This window comes from Uloborus diversus, chromosome 8, assembly GCF_026930045.1.
Source record: "Uloborus diversus isolate 005 chromosome 8, Udiv.v.3.1, whole genome shotgun sequence".
In the NCBI taxonomy this organism is placed as follows: Eukaryota; Metazoa; Arthropoda; class Arachnida; order Araneae; family Uloboridae; genus Uloborus; species Uloborus diversus.
Window position 1 is genome coordinate 13988625 of NC_072738.1, and position 15514 is coordinate 14004138.

At 33.3% G+C, this 15514-nt stretch overlaps 1 protein-coding gene across 1 annotated transcript in view; it reads left to right on the plus strand.

Moving 5' to 3' along the window:
- The window catches only part of LOC129227937 (midasin-like), a 260168-nt gene that overhangs the window by 32891 nt on the left and 211763 nt on the right, over positions 1 to 15514 (plus strand). Inside the window, exons 6-11 of the mRNA XM_054862559.1 lie at positions 3777 to 3868; positions 5504 to 5620; positions 7153 to 7299; positions 8876 to 9008; positions 10455 to 10734; positions 15280 to 15418. Coding sequence (XP_054718534.1) covers positions 3777 to 3868; positions 5504 to 5620; positions 7153 to 7299; positions 8876 to 9008; positions 10455 to 10734; positions 15280 to 15418 — 908 coding nt within the window. The remainder of the gene's footprint in view (positions 1 to 3776; positions 3869 to 5503; positions 5621 to 7152; positions 7300 to 8875; positions 9009 to 10454; positions 10735 to 15279; positions 15419 to 15514) is intronic.

Below are 15514 nucleotides of genomic sequence, written 5' to 3' on the forward strand. Positions count from 1 at the left end.
CATGTTTCTGGTAAAATGTTCCAAGACTTGTGGAATTACTACGTTCCAATGACTATCAATTTAACACTCGCTAGAATGGAAATATGGGTGGGGGGGGGGGGGGGAGAAAGGACACGAAAAAAAAATAACAGCAGCACGAGTTTGCGAAAAAACGCTGCTCTTGCAAAGAGGGTAAGTCCGCAAATTCCCACGATACTGAAGTCTTAAAACATTTATATTTTGAAGAATCTAAAAGGGGAGGGGGGGGGGGCTATTCAAGGGCCCCAGAATAAAAAATCGAAAAACTTAATTGTAAGCTATTTTTGAAGCTAGGAGTGGTTCCAGATTTCTCCTCTGCAAACTCTAAAAAAAAAAAGGTCAAAAATGTTTAGGGTGTCTTTATTGATGTAATGTGGGGAGGGTGAGGTTTAAAAAAAATTGGAAACTTGAGTCTAAAAAAACTAATTTAGGTAATCTTTGGTGAATTTATGAGAGATGGTTTCGGTGTTCTAACTTGAAAATGTTTTGTAGCTGATGTGTTGATAACTATTGGAGGCTATACTTAAATGATTTAAGACAAAGGGTATTTGAGATCCTCTCCCGACAAATGTTTGTAATTGAACTTTTATAGGCTGTCTTTGGCAATGTCAAGAGGGGGGGAGTGCCTCTCTTTAGGCGAAATTCGGATACTGGAGTCTTAAAAGCGCAACTTTAGACCATCTTTCCATGGACACTTTCGACCCCGGAAAAAACCTGCTTTTCACCGCATTCCGGTTATTTGCGGGGTTTATGTGGAATCTTTCTACTCCTGCTAGCTTCTGGAGTGAAAGCGGTGTTTTTACCCAGAATGCATTACGCGAAACAAGTTCGTCTACTGGCCGCTAAGGATGCTGGGTAAAAACAGCTTTCTCTGGTATAATGAGAGAACCTCTTTTTACATGGAAATGGAGAATTTTTCAATCGGTTTTTTGTGGAGCCAGAGCGGGGATTTACCGGGTCGTAAAAGGCGTTATAGAGGCAGAGGGTGGGGTTCGGGGTCCCCATCCCCCTTCAAAGCTGAAGTATTCAGACCTCTGCTTTAGGTAATCTTTGGGGGCCTTAAAAATAGGGAATTCGAAGGCTTTCTCAATAAATTTTAGAGATTGAATTCTTAAAACTTCGGTTATGAAAAGGAAAACCGCAAATTTAAGTCAAATTTACTGAACTTAGGGGAAAGAGTTCGGGGGTGGGGGTCCTCTCTCTCTCAAAAATTTCTCCATGCTGAAGTATTGAAATACTATTTTCGCTATTTTTGAGTGAGTTAAGAGTTAGGGAACTCAGGGGTCTTTCTCAAAACATTTTCGAAATTGAAGCCTTAAAACTTCGGGTTGTCTTTGGCGATGTGGGAATGGGAGTTGCTCTTTCAATAGAAAAATAAATCTTAAACAAACTTAAAACTGCCTTTAGTGCACCTACTTCACACAAGGAGAGAGGAGTATTCCGCCGCCCAGCCCGAAATATTTTCGTTTTTGAAGTTTTAAGAACTCTTGTTTTGGGCTATCATTGGATGACTTAAGTGGGAAGGGAGTCAAAAGCTTCTGTCAAAAAGTTTTCGAAATTAAAGTATTAAAACTTTTAGGCGTTCATAAGTCATGTATATAGGTAAAGGGGGTACTGTACCTTGAAAAAAAATTTAGAAACTGAAGCCTTAAAAGCTCAAATTAAGGACGTTTGTGGTGAACTTAGAGAAAGGGGATCGAGAGATCCCTTCTAATTATTTTTTGATGCTGAACTATATAAAGCGCTTCTGTAGGCTGTATTTGAGTGCCTTTTGAGGGATATGATTCGGGAGCTCTCCATGGGGTAAAGAATCAGTTCCGCTATTGTTTTTTTTTAATTAATGAATATTGAATAGTGTTCCTCGTTTAAAAAATACATCTACTTCCCTGAAGCTTTTTTATATTGCTTATTTTACCAACTGCTATATTATAAAAGAATTCTTTTATAAATGAAGACTGAGGGAATGGTGCCAGTTACCATAATCGCCCTTACCCTTCCCCCACCGTTCCATCTTTTTTAGTTTGTTCACGCTATCTTGGGTAGACTTTCCGATGAGAACTGTTATTATGTTGCTGAATAACTGATTTATGTTGCAAAATTGAAAATCTTATTCCCAAGCGATTTTATTGCTGCAATAAAAATGTTTACGATCGGCAAAAAACAAATAGCGGGGAGCCCTGAATGTTTTTACCCCTAACATCATCCAGCATCGTCTAAAATTGCGTTTTTGGAACTTCAATTTCGAAATATTGCCGAAGGAGATTTCTTGAACTCCATCCCTTCAAACGCATTCAAAAAGTGTATAAACGTTATGAAAGATGGAGTTCATTTTTAAAGCTTCAATTTCGGGGAAAAATTTCTGGGGGAGAGCCCCAGACCCCCCGTCATTGGCGGGTTTTAGATTTTTGGAACTACAGTATCAAATGCTTAAATATTACAATTTAAACTGGGTCCATGTTGTTAGAAAAGACAGTCTTAAAATTGAGATTAAACACAGATTCCAAAACTGCCATTGTTAAAATCTACAACAACACTTATACTCATAACTTTTTCCTTAAGCACGCATGTGAGGAGGGGGGGGGGCTTCAAAATATTTCCGTCTTGAACACATCACCAAACATGCACCCATGGGATAAAGTTGAACCTGTCTGTATTGTATTTCATGGGATAGAAGAAAAATTTGACATGGTGATTCGAAATACAGAAGTTTTTTATAAAATTTATAAAACTAAGTTATTGGAGCAAAGTCAAACAGTTAACAAATTCTGTTGCATTGATATTTTTGATAATTTTACAGAATGATGTGCTGAGATAAAGCATTTTACTAATTTCAATGATTATATCAATAGCAAGTTTATGCGTAGCTTTAGGAGGAAAATTATCATTCAATGATAGTTGTTCAAAAATTTTTAGGTTTTTATTTTTCTTTCTATTGAAATATAATAATTAAACAATTGAATAGAAGTGCTTAAACCCAGAGAACACAATAAAAGAGTGTTCCCAATGAGTCAAAGGTTAAACTCTGAAAGCATTTTTACATGCACAAGAGAAGTCGTCTACATTTACTGAAATATCCAGAACAGTTAGGCAAATAGCATTTATCACCCGGCACTCAACGATATAACATGTATGTTCAGCTAAATAAGCAAAAACGCTACATCAAAACAACATACCGTAGTGCAAAATTCTTCGCATTTCCAAAGTAAAGCGCTCTCAGTCAAGTCTTAAAACCATACTAGACTACCATTGAAAAAGCTTCCCTTATTAAGTGGAGAATGAACGAGCACTTTCTATTCAAGCACATTTACCATTCAAGAAAACCCTACTACACGCTGGAGGGTTACATTTATAAAGCTGGATATACTGTTTACATGTCAAGTTCGAAAAGTCGCCAAGCTTGGCTACATTTAGGGATTTTTCGCCAAATTTGGCACAAAAAAAATTACCAAAAATGATGCCGACTTGGCGATATCCCTTAAATTTCTCTCCAATCCCTTACATGCAATGTTAAATGTTGCATAGCTGGCAAAGTTAACATTCAAGTAAAGTTTCAAGTTTTAAGGTAATTTTCAGTGAAAATTAATGAAATAACGCCAACTTTTGCCAGTTTATAGAAAATAAAGCATATATAAACGTAAAAATAATTACTCTTTACAAAATTATATTGACATGGATATGATTATAGCTATTGGTAAATACTTAATTGTAAAAACATGTTAGATATTCTGGCTTATTCTTTTCTGCATTTTATTTCCTAGGTATTCTTGTGGATGCAATGAGAAATGGTTATTGGATCATACTTGATGAACTTAATCTCGCCCCATCTGAAGTAATGGAAGCCCTCAACAGGGTATGTAGAAATCTGCTGATCATGATGCTTGTGTATAATCCAGGGATGAAAATGTTCTGCAGATCCGTGATTTTCCTCTTTTTGTGTTTATTTATTTTTTTATTTCCGCAGTTTTTAGGTTTTGAAAGTGCAGCACCTTACTTGAAATCTGAAAAATTTCAAGATTTTCTTAAAATTTTGTACTCGTTTTCTTATTATTTTTTTTTTCTGTCTCGAATCTTGATCCACCACAATTACTGCCATGGACGTAGATTTTGGAAACATGCCAAGGTCAAACACGTGCTTCGTCGAAAATTGCATGCCTATTTGAAATTTCAATCCTTTTGCATCCTGCAAACATTTCAACTATTTTTACTAGGGAAAGCTTTTTTGTCATATGCTACCGTATATCTGCATTTTTTTATTCATCATTTTAATAATTTATTTATTAATGAAATTTATTTTAGTTGTTGGTGAAATCAATCCAAAAAATGTGATCCGACACTCAGTCTTGGATATTAATGAAACTTGGCATAAATACTCTTTCATGTATTTATAAAAGGATAACAAAATATTTAAGGCAAATCCCAACTGGTTTAAATTTTACAGCATGTTAAAATTTTTGGGATTTCATAATTGAGACAACTGCAAGGTGCTCGTTTTATCCTGACATAGTATTATGAATTTTTTTTAACCAAATAGAGTTCCACTCTAAGGAGAATATCAATGAAAGGGAAAAGAATAAGCTATAATTTATTCTCAATCTTTGCTGTACCACATGAAGGAAACTGTTAGATTTTTAACTTTTGTAAATCGTTTTCTTAAACTAATAAACTAATTTTTTTGCCTAGTTTTAGAAAATACGTTTTCTTTCTCATGTTTTAATTTCTCCTGATTTGAACCCTTTCTTCTGATTTGAATCCTTGATCCTTAATTCAATGCAAGCTTATTTAATTTATTAATATATTAGCATTTCTGCAAATAAAAAAGAATTTAACAAATTTTATCTCTTGAAATTTAGAAGACACCATAGTGTCAATATATATAATGTTGTGTTTTATTTAAAAAAAATTATCCTTTTTTTTTTTGACTTTCGACTGTTTTTATCCCTGATAGTCAATAATTTTATAAAGAAATTGAATTATTATGCATTGTTATACCTCAGCATTCCTTGTGTTACCACATTCCTTGCATCAGTGTTTCTATCAGACCTTTTACTGAAGTTTTACAAAAACACTGAACAAGAAAAATTGATTTACACAAAATAATGTATCAGATTAGACAATATACTGTGCAGTTTACTGTAAATCTTAACACAAAATTATTTTTACCATAAAAAAAAAAAAATATTTCAGTCCTTTTAGTTTCCGGTTAGATGGTGTTCAGTGTGTTTTTGTGTTTCTTTTATCTTTTTGGCCATAAATATACATTATCTCTAAATCAATTCAGCAATCATTATTGTGGGCTTAGCTTCGTTTATTTCTTAACGAATCTGAATGCATTTTATTTTGAAAAATGTATAATATGTATGTGTATGGAATTTTTTTTATAATGTCGGCTGTATATCATTTCACATCAGTTTATTTGTCTGAAGTAGTTTCCAAAATGTAAGCTGGATAATGAACAATTGATAGCTAAAATCTCATTTATGTGCAGGTCTTGGACGACAATCGTGAACTCTTCATCCCTGAAACTCAAACTACTGTGAGAGCCCAGCCTGGTTTTATGGTATTCGCTACACAGAATCCTGCTGGGACATATGGTGGAAGGAAGGTATCAAGGAAAAAACTTTCATTTAGCATTTTTTGGAATATGTAGTTAATGAGAATCTCACTGCATGTGTTTTTTGTGTAGATTGTAAAACAAAAAAACCATACTCTTCCAAAGTGTGTTTTCTATGTCCTCAGGTTTAAATTGTATCTTCATATTCATCACAAGACTAAAAAAAAGGGGGAAAAAAGGATTGTACAAGGGCAAATCAAAAAGTCTTTGTGCCTATTTTTTATTTGTCAAAAAAAGATACATACAGGTATTTATAAATATACGTAGTAAACTATGTCACTTAGATCCCCCTGTCGTAGAATTCTTCCGGCTGCCTGTGGAACCACCGTTGCACCACGTTCTTAGCTTCTGTCCTGTCAAAAACTTCTTCAGTGGACTTAAATCGTAAAAATCACTTAGGGGAAGGTCTGGACTGCAGGTGAGTTTCCCTGTGAATTTCTCTGGGCTTTTGTCTCTTGCACCGTACGAAACAAATAACACTTCGCTATTCATAGGCTGTGGACATCTGAAGAACAACGGTCATCTTAAATGACTGACAGCTCCGCTCTTCTGAGCAAAAAGTAAATATGGCTGCTACGATTCAAGGAACTGTCAATGCTGGGAATGTATATGTTTGCTTTGTTTTCACTGCCATATTTTGGCTTTAAAAAAATCGGCACAAAGACTTTTTGATTTGCCCTCATATACGCATCTTTAAAGAGTATCACAATAACAAAAACATCCTGTACACAATTATTTGCATTCCTTATTATGAAATCAGTCTCCTTAAAGACTTTAAAAGGAAAAGTTTTGCTAAAAAAAAGGATATAGTTGATACGATTGCATAAGTTTGTAGGTCATATTGAGAGTGGAATGAGTATTTCTAATGGCAATTGGAAAAATGTTGCTTAATGCTTTAAAACTGGTGAAAGGTACTTCAAAATTCCTTCGGGAAGCTGATAACGAGCAACAATGCACTGCAAAATAAATCTGGATCCGATATTTTTCTTCTTTTTAAAGAAAGATCAACTTTCATCCACAAGAAAAATTGTATAGTACGGAGAATTAAATTCCATCTCCTAAGTACTTTAGTTGCTGAATCTTCATCCATCGCTGTTGCAAATTTAGTTCTCCCATACATCTTGTTTAGTTTAATTTTCCTATCAGAATTGCTATCTAAGTAATGTTAATTTTGTCAGCTTAGATCATTTCTAAAACTAGCAAATTCCTGTGTTTATTGTTAAATCTTTTTTTTTTTGTACCTTAAGTCCTGTGTGATACTGTAAAGACAAGCCTGATGCTAAGTGTGATGATATATTGAATTTGATCCGAATTATCAATGTAGTATGAGGTTGAGAGGGAGTAGGAAAATAAGTTCCCCTTCGTGACCATGGTCAGAGTTTTGTGTGTAAGCGCTAGCGAAAAAATAAAATGTATATCTAATTTGTTTTATTTCCTGAAGTTATCCACTCTTTTGCTTTCTTTGCTTTCTAGCCCCTAATTTTTACACATCCATGTCAATTAATGCATTTAAAATTTTCCAGCTGTTATCCAGAGCTTTCCGCAACAGATTCATTGAGCTTCATTTCAATGAAATACCTCCAGTGGAGCTGGAGAGGATATTGGCAGAGAGGTGTCAACTTCCGGGTTCTCGTGCTGCCAAATTGGTTTCTGTCATGCATGAATTACAGGTTTGTATTGTTAGTGATTCAAATTATAACTTTTCATTTCCTGATTGATATTAAAAATGTTTGTGCAGAAAAAATAAAAAATTCAGTGTTTGCTATTATGTGTTATTGAAACACTTAATAGCACAAATACCCCATATTGATGTTGCACTGTTAAAAACAACCCTTTTTTTGCATGCAGAGAATGTTTTGAGCTTATACACTAAGCAGCAGCCAACAGAGAAGCTGTTCCAGGGTTGCCATGCCACAAGGAAACCTGAAGAAACAGGGAAAACACAGGGAATTTAAAAAACACAATAAAAGAACATGGAAAATCCAGAGAATTTTGAAAATTTCCTTAAAAACCTGAAAAATAGGGGGAATTTTTTTTTTTTAAATTGAAGTTGCAAAAATTAATGCCCAAATATAAAGGGTGTCCCAAAATTAACGCAAGATTTGAATTTGCCGCCATTTTTGCAATAAATGGTTGGCAACCCTGAAAAAAGAACAATTTGTAAGCTGAGAGTTTAGGGTAATCAAAAATGGAGCATTATACGATACAATAACGCGCTTTCATTATTGAACAATTGTTTCAAAAATAATGAAAGTTGAGGCTGGTCAAGCAGTTACTGTTTTTGGCGCTCGGTATCGCAACACGGTAATGCACGGGTGGTTGTGGGCTTGTTGACATAGACCTTTGAATTCAAATAACCCCATAAGAAGAAATTTATAAATGTTAAATCACACGATCTAGGGTGCCAATTCTGATGACCGAAATGAGAGAGTACGCGACTAGGAAATGCCTTATGCAGTAATTGAAATGTTTCACTCTCTCTAGCTGTATGGTACAATAACACCCCATTTTTACTAACCCTAAACTCTCAACTGTCAAATTGTTCTTTTTTCATGGCTGCCAACAATTTATGGAAAAAATGGTGGCAAATTCAAATCTTGCATTAATTTTGGGACACCCTTTATAAACTGCCAAATAATAAAAAAAAGTCAGTGATAATTTTTATAAAGTTCAGAATTAAGGTAAGAAAGAAACTAATTTTGCTTAAAAGTTTTTTTTTTTTTTTTTGTTTGTTTTAAGTTAACATTTAACATGCATCTTGAATTTTATGATAATTTAATTTAGAGGGCATGATATTAGTGGTCAGTATTCATTGTTCTGCCTAACTTTTGTCTTTTAGTTCCAAGTAATAAATGATTAAGATAAGGCTTTTTTTCATGAATAAAAAGCTAAATAAATTCCATTGCCATGCTACTGATATAATGAACTCTTTGCATATTTATGAATGAACTCTCTTTATTTCCCTATGTTTTTTTAGGGGGGAGGGGGGCAGTGATGAAATTATCAAGATATTAATGTTCTTTTTCAAATAATCAATTTTTGCTCGTTTGTAACATTGCATTTTCATACAGGGAAAACATAGGGAATTTTTTTTCCAAAAATGAGTGGCAACCCTGCGTTCAAAACTTTTCAGCATCAAAAATGGGCTCAGAGTGACCCCTAAACAGATTTTTCACTCTAATAAGTTTAATTTTGTCATTGATTTTAGTAATGAATGATTCAAATTCAATAACTTTTATTTCATAGATGAGACGCAGAGATAGCGGTGTGTTTGCCGGAAAACAAGGATATATCACCTTACGTGATCTTTTCCGTTGGGGTGAGAGATGTAGAGATTCTCCTGCAACTGTAGACTGGGCAAAGTTCTATGCTGAAGAAGGTCAGTTAAAATTCTCTTTCCTTTACATGTTACTAGCTGCATTGCCCGACTTTGCACTGTCTACTTCGAAAATAAAAGTTATGTCGAGTGACGCATGTTCAACAATCGAGCTTCATTTAGAGAAAAAAAAATATTGTGAATTTCCCGTTAAAATGATCATTCTTAGAGATAGAAAACGGCAAATCAAAAATTCTGAAATGAATTAAATGCAACATTTAAAATCCAAAAGAAAGAAGATAATTCGCCAAATAATAATCAATAAGGAAAATTTTTATCGCAAAACAAAAACAAAATTTTATTTAGTCACAGTCGAAAAAAAAGTGGCAACCTTCTGAATTGTTTTCAGGCTAATTTAAAATGAGATCACTCGAACAATAAGTTTTCCACATAAAATTTCTATTCTGTTAGGCTTTATGATGCTTTTTAATTTCTCCCGGTGATTTTATAGATTTTTTTTGCAATTCAAAGGAAATGAATGAACCTTATGGGTATTTTTCTCGGGCTTTTGAATGGCGCCAAAATTGAAATGGATAATTCTTTCGGGTAGAAAAATTTATTTATTGCCATTTTTGGGTCTTAAAATTAAAATTTGAACGTTTTGTTACGTTTTTTGAGTTTAAAAACCCTCCTGCGTTCCTTCTCGGGTGCCCTAGTACCTCCCTACCGAATTTGATCAAGATCCTACGAAAACTGTGGATTTGTATAGGGAACATACACACACAAACATATATACTTTGTTTTATTTAAATATGGATTTAAGTTACAGTTCTATCAGTATTGTTCTTAAGTTTTTGCATCAATGTGCAGTCCGCCCAAGCAAACCAAGCCTGCTTGGATTGGCACTGTAAAACGCTTCTTTGCCAGTCTTCTCTCATTGGACAGAAGCTAGTGTGACATGGTTCTCTTGGCTACAACTCTTTATTCATGGTTAGCTTGATGAGGCTTGTTGAATTCTCATGGTTTGTTGTTTGCGAGCTAGGAGAAATGTGCACAAGGTTTCTCAATCAAAATACTTGCAGGTTTTACTCATTTTGGGAAACAGAAAAAATATACTGTATTCATATTTCGTGTCCTGTTTGTACATACAAGGCAGTGAGAAGCAAAGGAATGTAAGTGGACTGTTAAAAGTTTTGAGTAAATTGTGTTTAAAGTTTAGATCCTAGATAGGCTTTCATGTAAATTTTTCTAAGTCACACTGTACAGCAGCAACTAGTAAGGCTACTAGTACTGTTTCCTCCCACTAGACAGTGGAGTGTTTCTCCTATCATTTGTACTGGTCATCTCCAAATGTTTAATTTTGTCACTTACATCCTTTTCCTTCTCACTGGCTCATATGTAATAAACTTTTTAAAACTGTTTGCAGTTGTGCACTTTTATGAAGTAGAGTGAAATGCTTTGTATTGTTATGTATGCATCTTTGAAATTATTGTTTATTTCTGAAAACAGGCTACATGCTTTTGGCTGGAAGAGTTCGCCAGCAGGAAGAAGAAGAGGTCATCTTAGAAGTACTAGAAAAGCATTTCAAGCAAAAAGTGGAGCCGCATGAACTGTTTTACTCGAAGATAACATCGCCAACTACTCAACACATTTTAAAAGATGTGTTGCATGCAGAATTACCAGATGAACTTAAAAATGTTGTATGGACTTCCTCCATGAGGAGACTCGCTGCATTAATAGGCAAAGCCATGCAGTACAAAGAACCAGTTTTGCTTGTTGGCAACACAGGGTGAGCTTCTGTAAATCTCTTGAGTGAATTAGTGCAGAGTAAATGAGGCCTTCAAAAGAATTTTACTAGATTGATTTCTGTAAGATACCATCAAAGGTGAAAGTTGGCAGTTTTGACAGGTCTCCCCCTCCTTTTTTTTTTGAAAAAAAAAAGAAGAATAGCAGGTAATAGAACAGGATGAAAGTTTTAAAAAATCAACTCAGTAAATGAGTTAAATCTGGGAAGTTGGAGTTAATTTTTCTCTTTTTATGTAGTTTGTATTTTATGAACATTTTTAAAAGAAAATTGCTGCTCATTACCTAATAATGAAAAATAAATTACAGTGAAACCCCAATTTTGTTTTTCTCAAGGGACTGGGTTATGACTATGTAAAATATGAGAAAACATAAAATATGGGAAATACATACAAAGCAAAAATCAAATGGGAAAAAAACTAAAAGTAATAAAGATAACTCTTTAAAAAGGTATAATATCGATATTTTAGGAAAAGAACATTATTATACATTTGATTTTAGATCATTTTGACACATTTAGTTCCGAATCTGGACTTTTATGTTGAAAATAGTCTAGTAGTGAATTATTTTTTAGTCATCGAATTTAAAGTAGAGACGTACCGAGTAGCACTTTGACCGAGTACCAAGTACTCGGCCTTTCACTACTCGGCCTAGTTACCAAGTACCAATTATGTTTTAAGAAGAACCACCAACGCACATGTGATGAATTTTGAACTTATTGGAATAGTATTATAGATCTCCTTGTCCATATAATAGTTTTTAAAACTAAATTCCTGCTGAAATTTAATTACGCGTTATATAAACAATTTTGTTTGTGTCAAAATTTTTTTTATTTATTTTAATTATACTTATTTTAATTATATTTATTTATTTTAGTTTTATTATTTTATTTTAATTTATTTCTAAAATTAAAAATAAATAGATAAAAGGTATGATTAATCAAGTTGGAATTAAAACAAATTACAGTAAAATCCCTCTAATGCAGACACTAACAGGGCAATTTTTTGTCCATAATAGAGAGGTGTCTACAGGACAGGGGTTTAACAATGTTATTTGCATTGGAACTGGGGAATTAAAAATTGTCCGCCTTTGAGGGGTGTCCGTTAGGAGGGGTTTCACTGTATACCAATCATAGTTGTGGCATGCCAAACATAAATAATTTTTAAAAGCAGATAAAACAAATGTGCAGGAACACTGCAGACACTTGTTTCTGCCCCCCCCCCCCATTACAAGGAACGTCTTTTTCAGTGCATAACATGTGAGCTAAAGAATGTAAAGGCATTCGGCAGAAAAATCCGACTTTTGTCAGATGCCTTTAAATCCACAAGCTCCCATTTTGTGCATTGAAAATGGAATTCCTTGTAATGGCAAAACACGTGTATGCAGTGTTCCTGCACTGTGCTTTTAACGTTGGTTTATTTCCCTTTATTTTTTAAGCAAAGGTATTTTTAAATTTTTTATGACTAATTTTTGTTTGTTGCAAAAATCCATTTTTAATATAAAAATTCCATGTTTTCTATACTTACCTTTTTTGCATAATTTTTAATAAATAAGTTTTATTACCTTTGGGGACATTAAAATATTTATTCCATTGAAGCATTACAAACTTCATTTTCTCAAAATTTAAATTTGACTTATAAATTTTAATTGTAAATGATTGCAGAATATAATGCTTGTTCTTTTTTTATAAATTTTAGTATTTGTCTTGAACATTATTTAATTTTTTGCAACTACTCGGTATTGGCCGAGTATCTGATCAGAATTTGACCACTCGGCTAATTGGCCGAGTAGGTCGAGTACCGAGTAGTTACCGAGTACTCGGTACGTCTCTCTAGTTTAAAGTAAATGCAGCATCTTCCGGGATTGAAATACTTTGCAAGTTTTCTTTCTAATCTTTGTGAGAAAAAAAAAGTCTTTCACTGTTTGTCAACTCTTTAATGCAGTAATTAAAGAAGAAGCAGGCTGTGATTCCTGTTCTTCTTGTTCATTGCCAGAATCCATGAGGTTGGTTATAGATAGAGCAGTAGCACTTCTGCTTTCATAGATTAACTTTCAACTACGTGGATAATATTTTAAAAAACACAAATGAAACTAGTAACTCGATTTCAAACATCATTTTATTACCTTTTACTTCCCAGGGAAAACGTAAAAAACGGGAAATTCATAAATAACTAACTTACAATCTAGGTTAAACCAACATTATTATTACTATACGGAAAACTGGGACCTGATAAAAAAACGGAAAAACACAGATTCGGGTGACCTAAAATCAGGAGTGTAAAAATAAAGTTAAAAGCTTGTTGGATAATTTTATTTTTTAACAAAATGTTGTTATTCTTTAGTGTAATTTTTAATCTTTTCTATTTTTGAACATGAAATATAGAAAAAAAAAGAGGTTTTTAAAGATTTTAAGTGCATATTCCAACCTTTTCCTTAGTAAAAATTAAGTTTGGACCCCCCCCCCCCCCTTTTCTATTTAAGTATCTGCCTTGAAAAATTTTGCAACTTAGAACATTGGATGCAACATACTGACAGCCTGGTTATAATATGAAGAAGTTCACAATTTCAGCCTCTTACTGTCATAACTGGGTTGTTGGTACATTGCATGTCTTGCCTTAGACCTGAATACTTCTGCTTGTAATCGATAAGATATTTTGTGAGAATGAGCATAAGAAATGATTTTCAATGCAATAAATTTTTCTGAGCTAAGTTGTGATTTGATGGCAGAATATTGCTCTAATGTTGGTGCAGCCATGTATCTTAAATTACAACCTAACCCTATGCTCATATCAAAAAAGAAATTATAAAAGTATAATTATACAAAAAAAATTATAGTCATGGAAAACCCTATAACTGTAGAAAAATTGACAATATGTTATTCCAGTTTGTAAAATTTAATTGGCAAAATTACCGACTTGTCAGAGGCCTTGTGGCATACTGGTTGAGATTCACTGGATATGTCCATAGTTTATTACCACAGAATTTTGCTTATAGCTGTTTTTGTTTTACTTAACACTAAGGAATTAAAACTACAGTAAGCCCTCACTAATCCAAACTCCGTTAAGCCCGACTTTGCTTAATTCGAACAGCCATTTAGACCTACAACACAACTTGCTGCATTAGATCTAGACAACTGCTTATATTTAGGTCTGGACTATTTACAGGTGTAAATGAGTGACCAAAAAAGCTTTAAGTTATATAAAAAAAGAATTATTCAAACAATCTTTGTTCGAAAAAAATCCCCTCCTCTCCCTTATGTGTGTTTGATGTAAACTATCTTGATCTGATTGTAGTGAAAGGGATCCTTTTTCATTTAGCTTTTAATGTTTGAGTTTCATTAGCACGATTTGTTAGTTTATGTGTGTTTCAAACACATAATTAATCCAAACAGCTATTTAAATCTACACTACTACTTGTTGCATTAGATCTAGACAACTGCAGATTTTTAGGTCGAGACTATTTATGGGTGTAAATGAGTGACCAAAAAAACCTTAAGTTATATAAAATTATATAAAAAAAGAATTATTCGAACAATCTTTGTTCGAAAAAAATCCTCTCCTCTCCCTTATGTGTTTTTGATGTAAACTAGCTTGATCTGATTGTAATGAAGGGGATCCTTTTTCCATTTAGCTTTTTATGTTTCAGGTTTATTTGCACGATTTGCTGTTTTATGTATGTTTGCCATAATAAGGGATCTTTTTTAGTTTTCGTATTTCTTTGTCATACACTCTTATTGTTTTTATCATAGTTAAAAAGTATGTGAGTGTTATTGATTTTTTAAAACTATTGCATACGCTTGTATCTGTTTTTTGCCTATTTTGTGGATTATCCTTGATATTCATCTGCAATTACTGCGTCACCCCATTTTCCATATAATCTCGAGTTTACTGCAATTTTGTTTATCTTAATTGAATTTATGTTAGTTTTATTTTTTACATTAAAGAAACCCGTGTAATCAAGACTCCTTGGATTTCTTGGGAGACTTTTGAACAATGCTTTGCAGAACTTTAGTGTTACATATAACCCTTGAAAGAAAACACCAGGTAGGGGGCTGGAGAAAATAAGTCAATAAATTAAATTTTTTGAGCAGTATAATAGAATCAAATCTTTTAAAGGAGAAGAATGAAGCAGCTCTTTAGGTATTTGAGTGAAGGGGTAGGTGGAGATCAAATATAAGTAAACTAAAAATTTTAAACAAGACATGGAGCACATTCTTTTGAAGGAGGTGGATTATTATTTGGAATAAATACAGTGCAATCCTGTCATAATGAATATCAATACAACAAAATCCATTTCGACAAAATAAAATTCCAGTTCAGATTTAATTTCCATTACTTTGCTTGAACTCAATTACAAGAAATTCCTATTACAATTACCAAAATTTTGGGTTTTTGAAGTTGATTATTACAGGATTTCACTGTAACTAACGTTTAGTCTACAGAAAATCAGGATGGTAATGGATCAAATATTAATCACTGATTATTTATTTTTTTATTTGTATGTTAAGGTAACTAAACTTTTTGTCTCCTAGATGTGGGAAAACTACCTTGTGTCAAATTTTTGCTCATATATGTGGGAAAAAACTGTATTCAGTGAATTGTCACATGCATTCGGAAAGTGCTGATTTCTTGGGAGGATTGCGCCCTGTCCGAGGAGAATCTGAAGATAAGGTGTGTATATTGCATTTTTTTTATTTTTTTTATTCATTTCAAATGGCAGAGAACTTGATAAATTGGCAAAATACAAACAAAACTAAAATGAAGAAC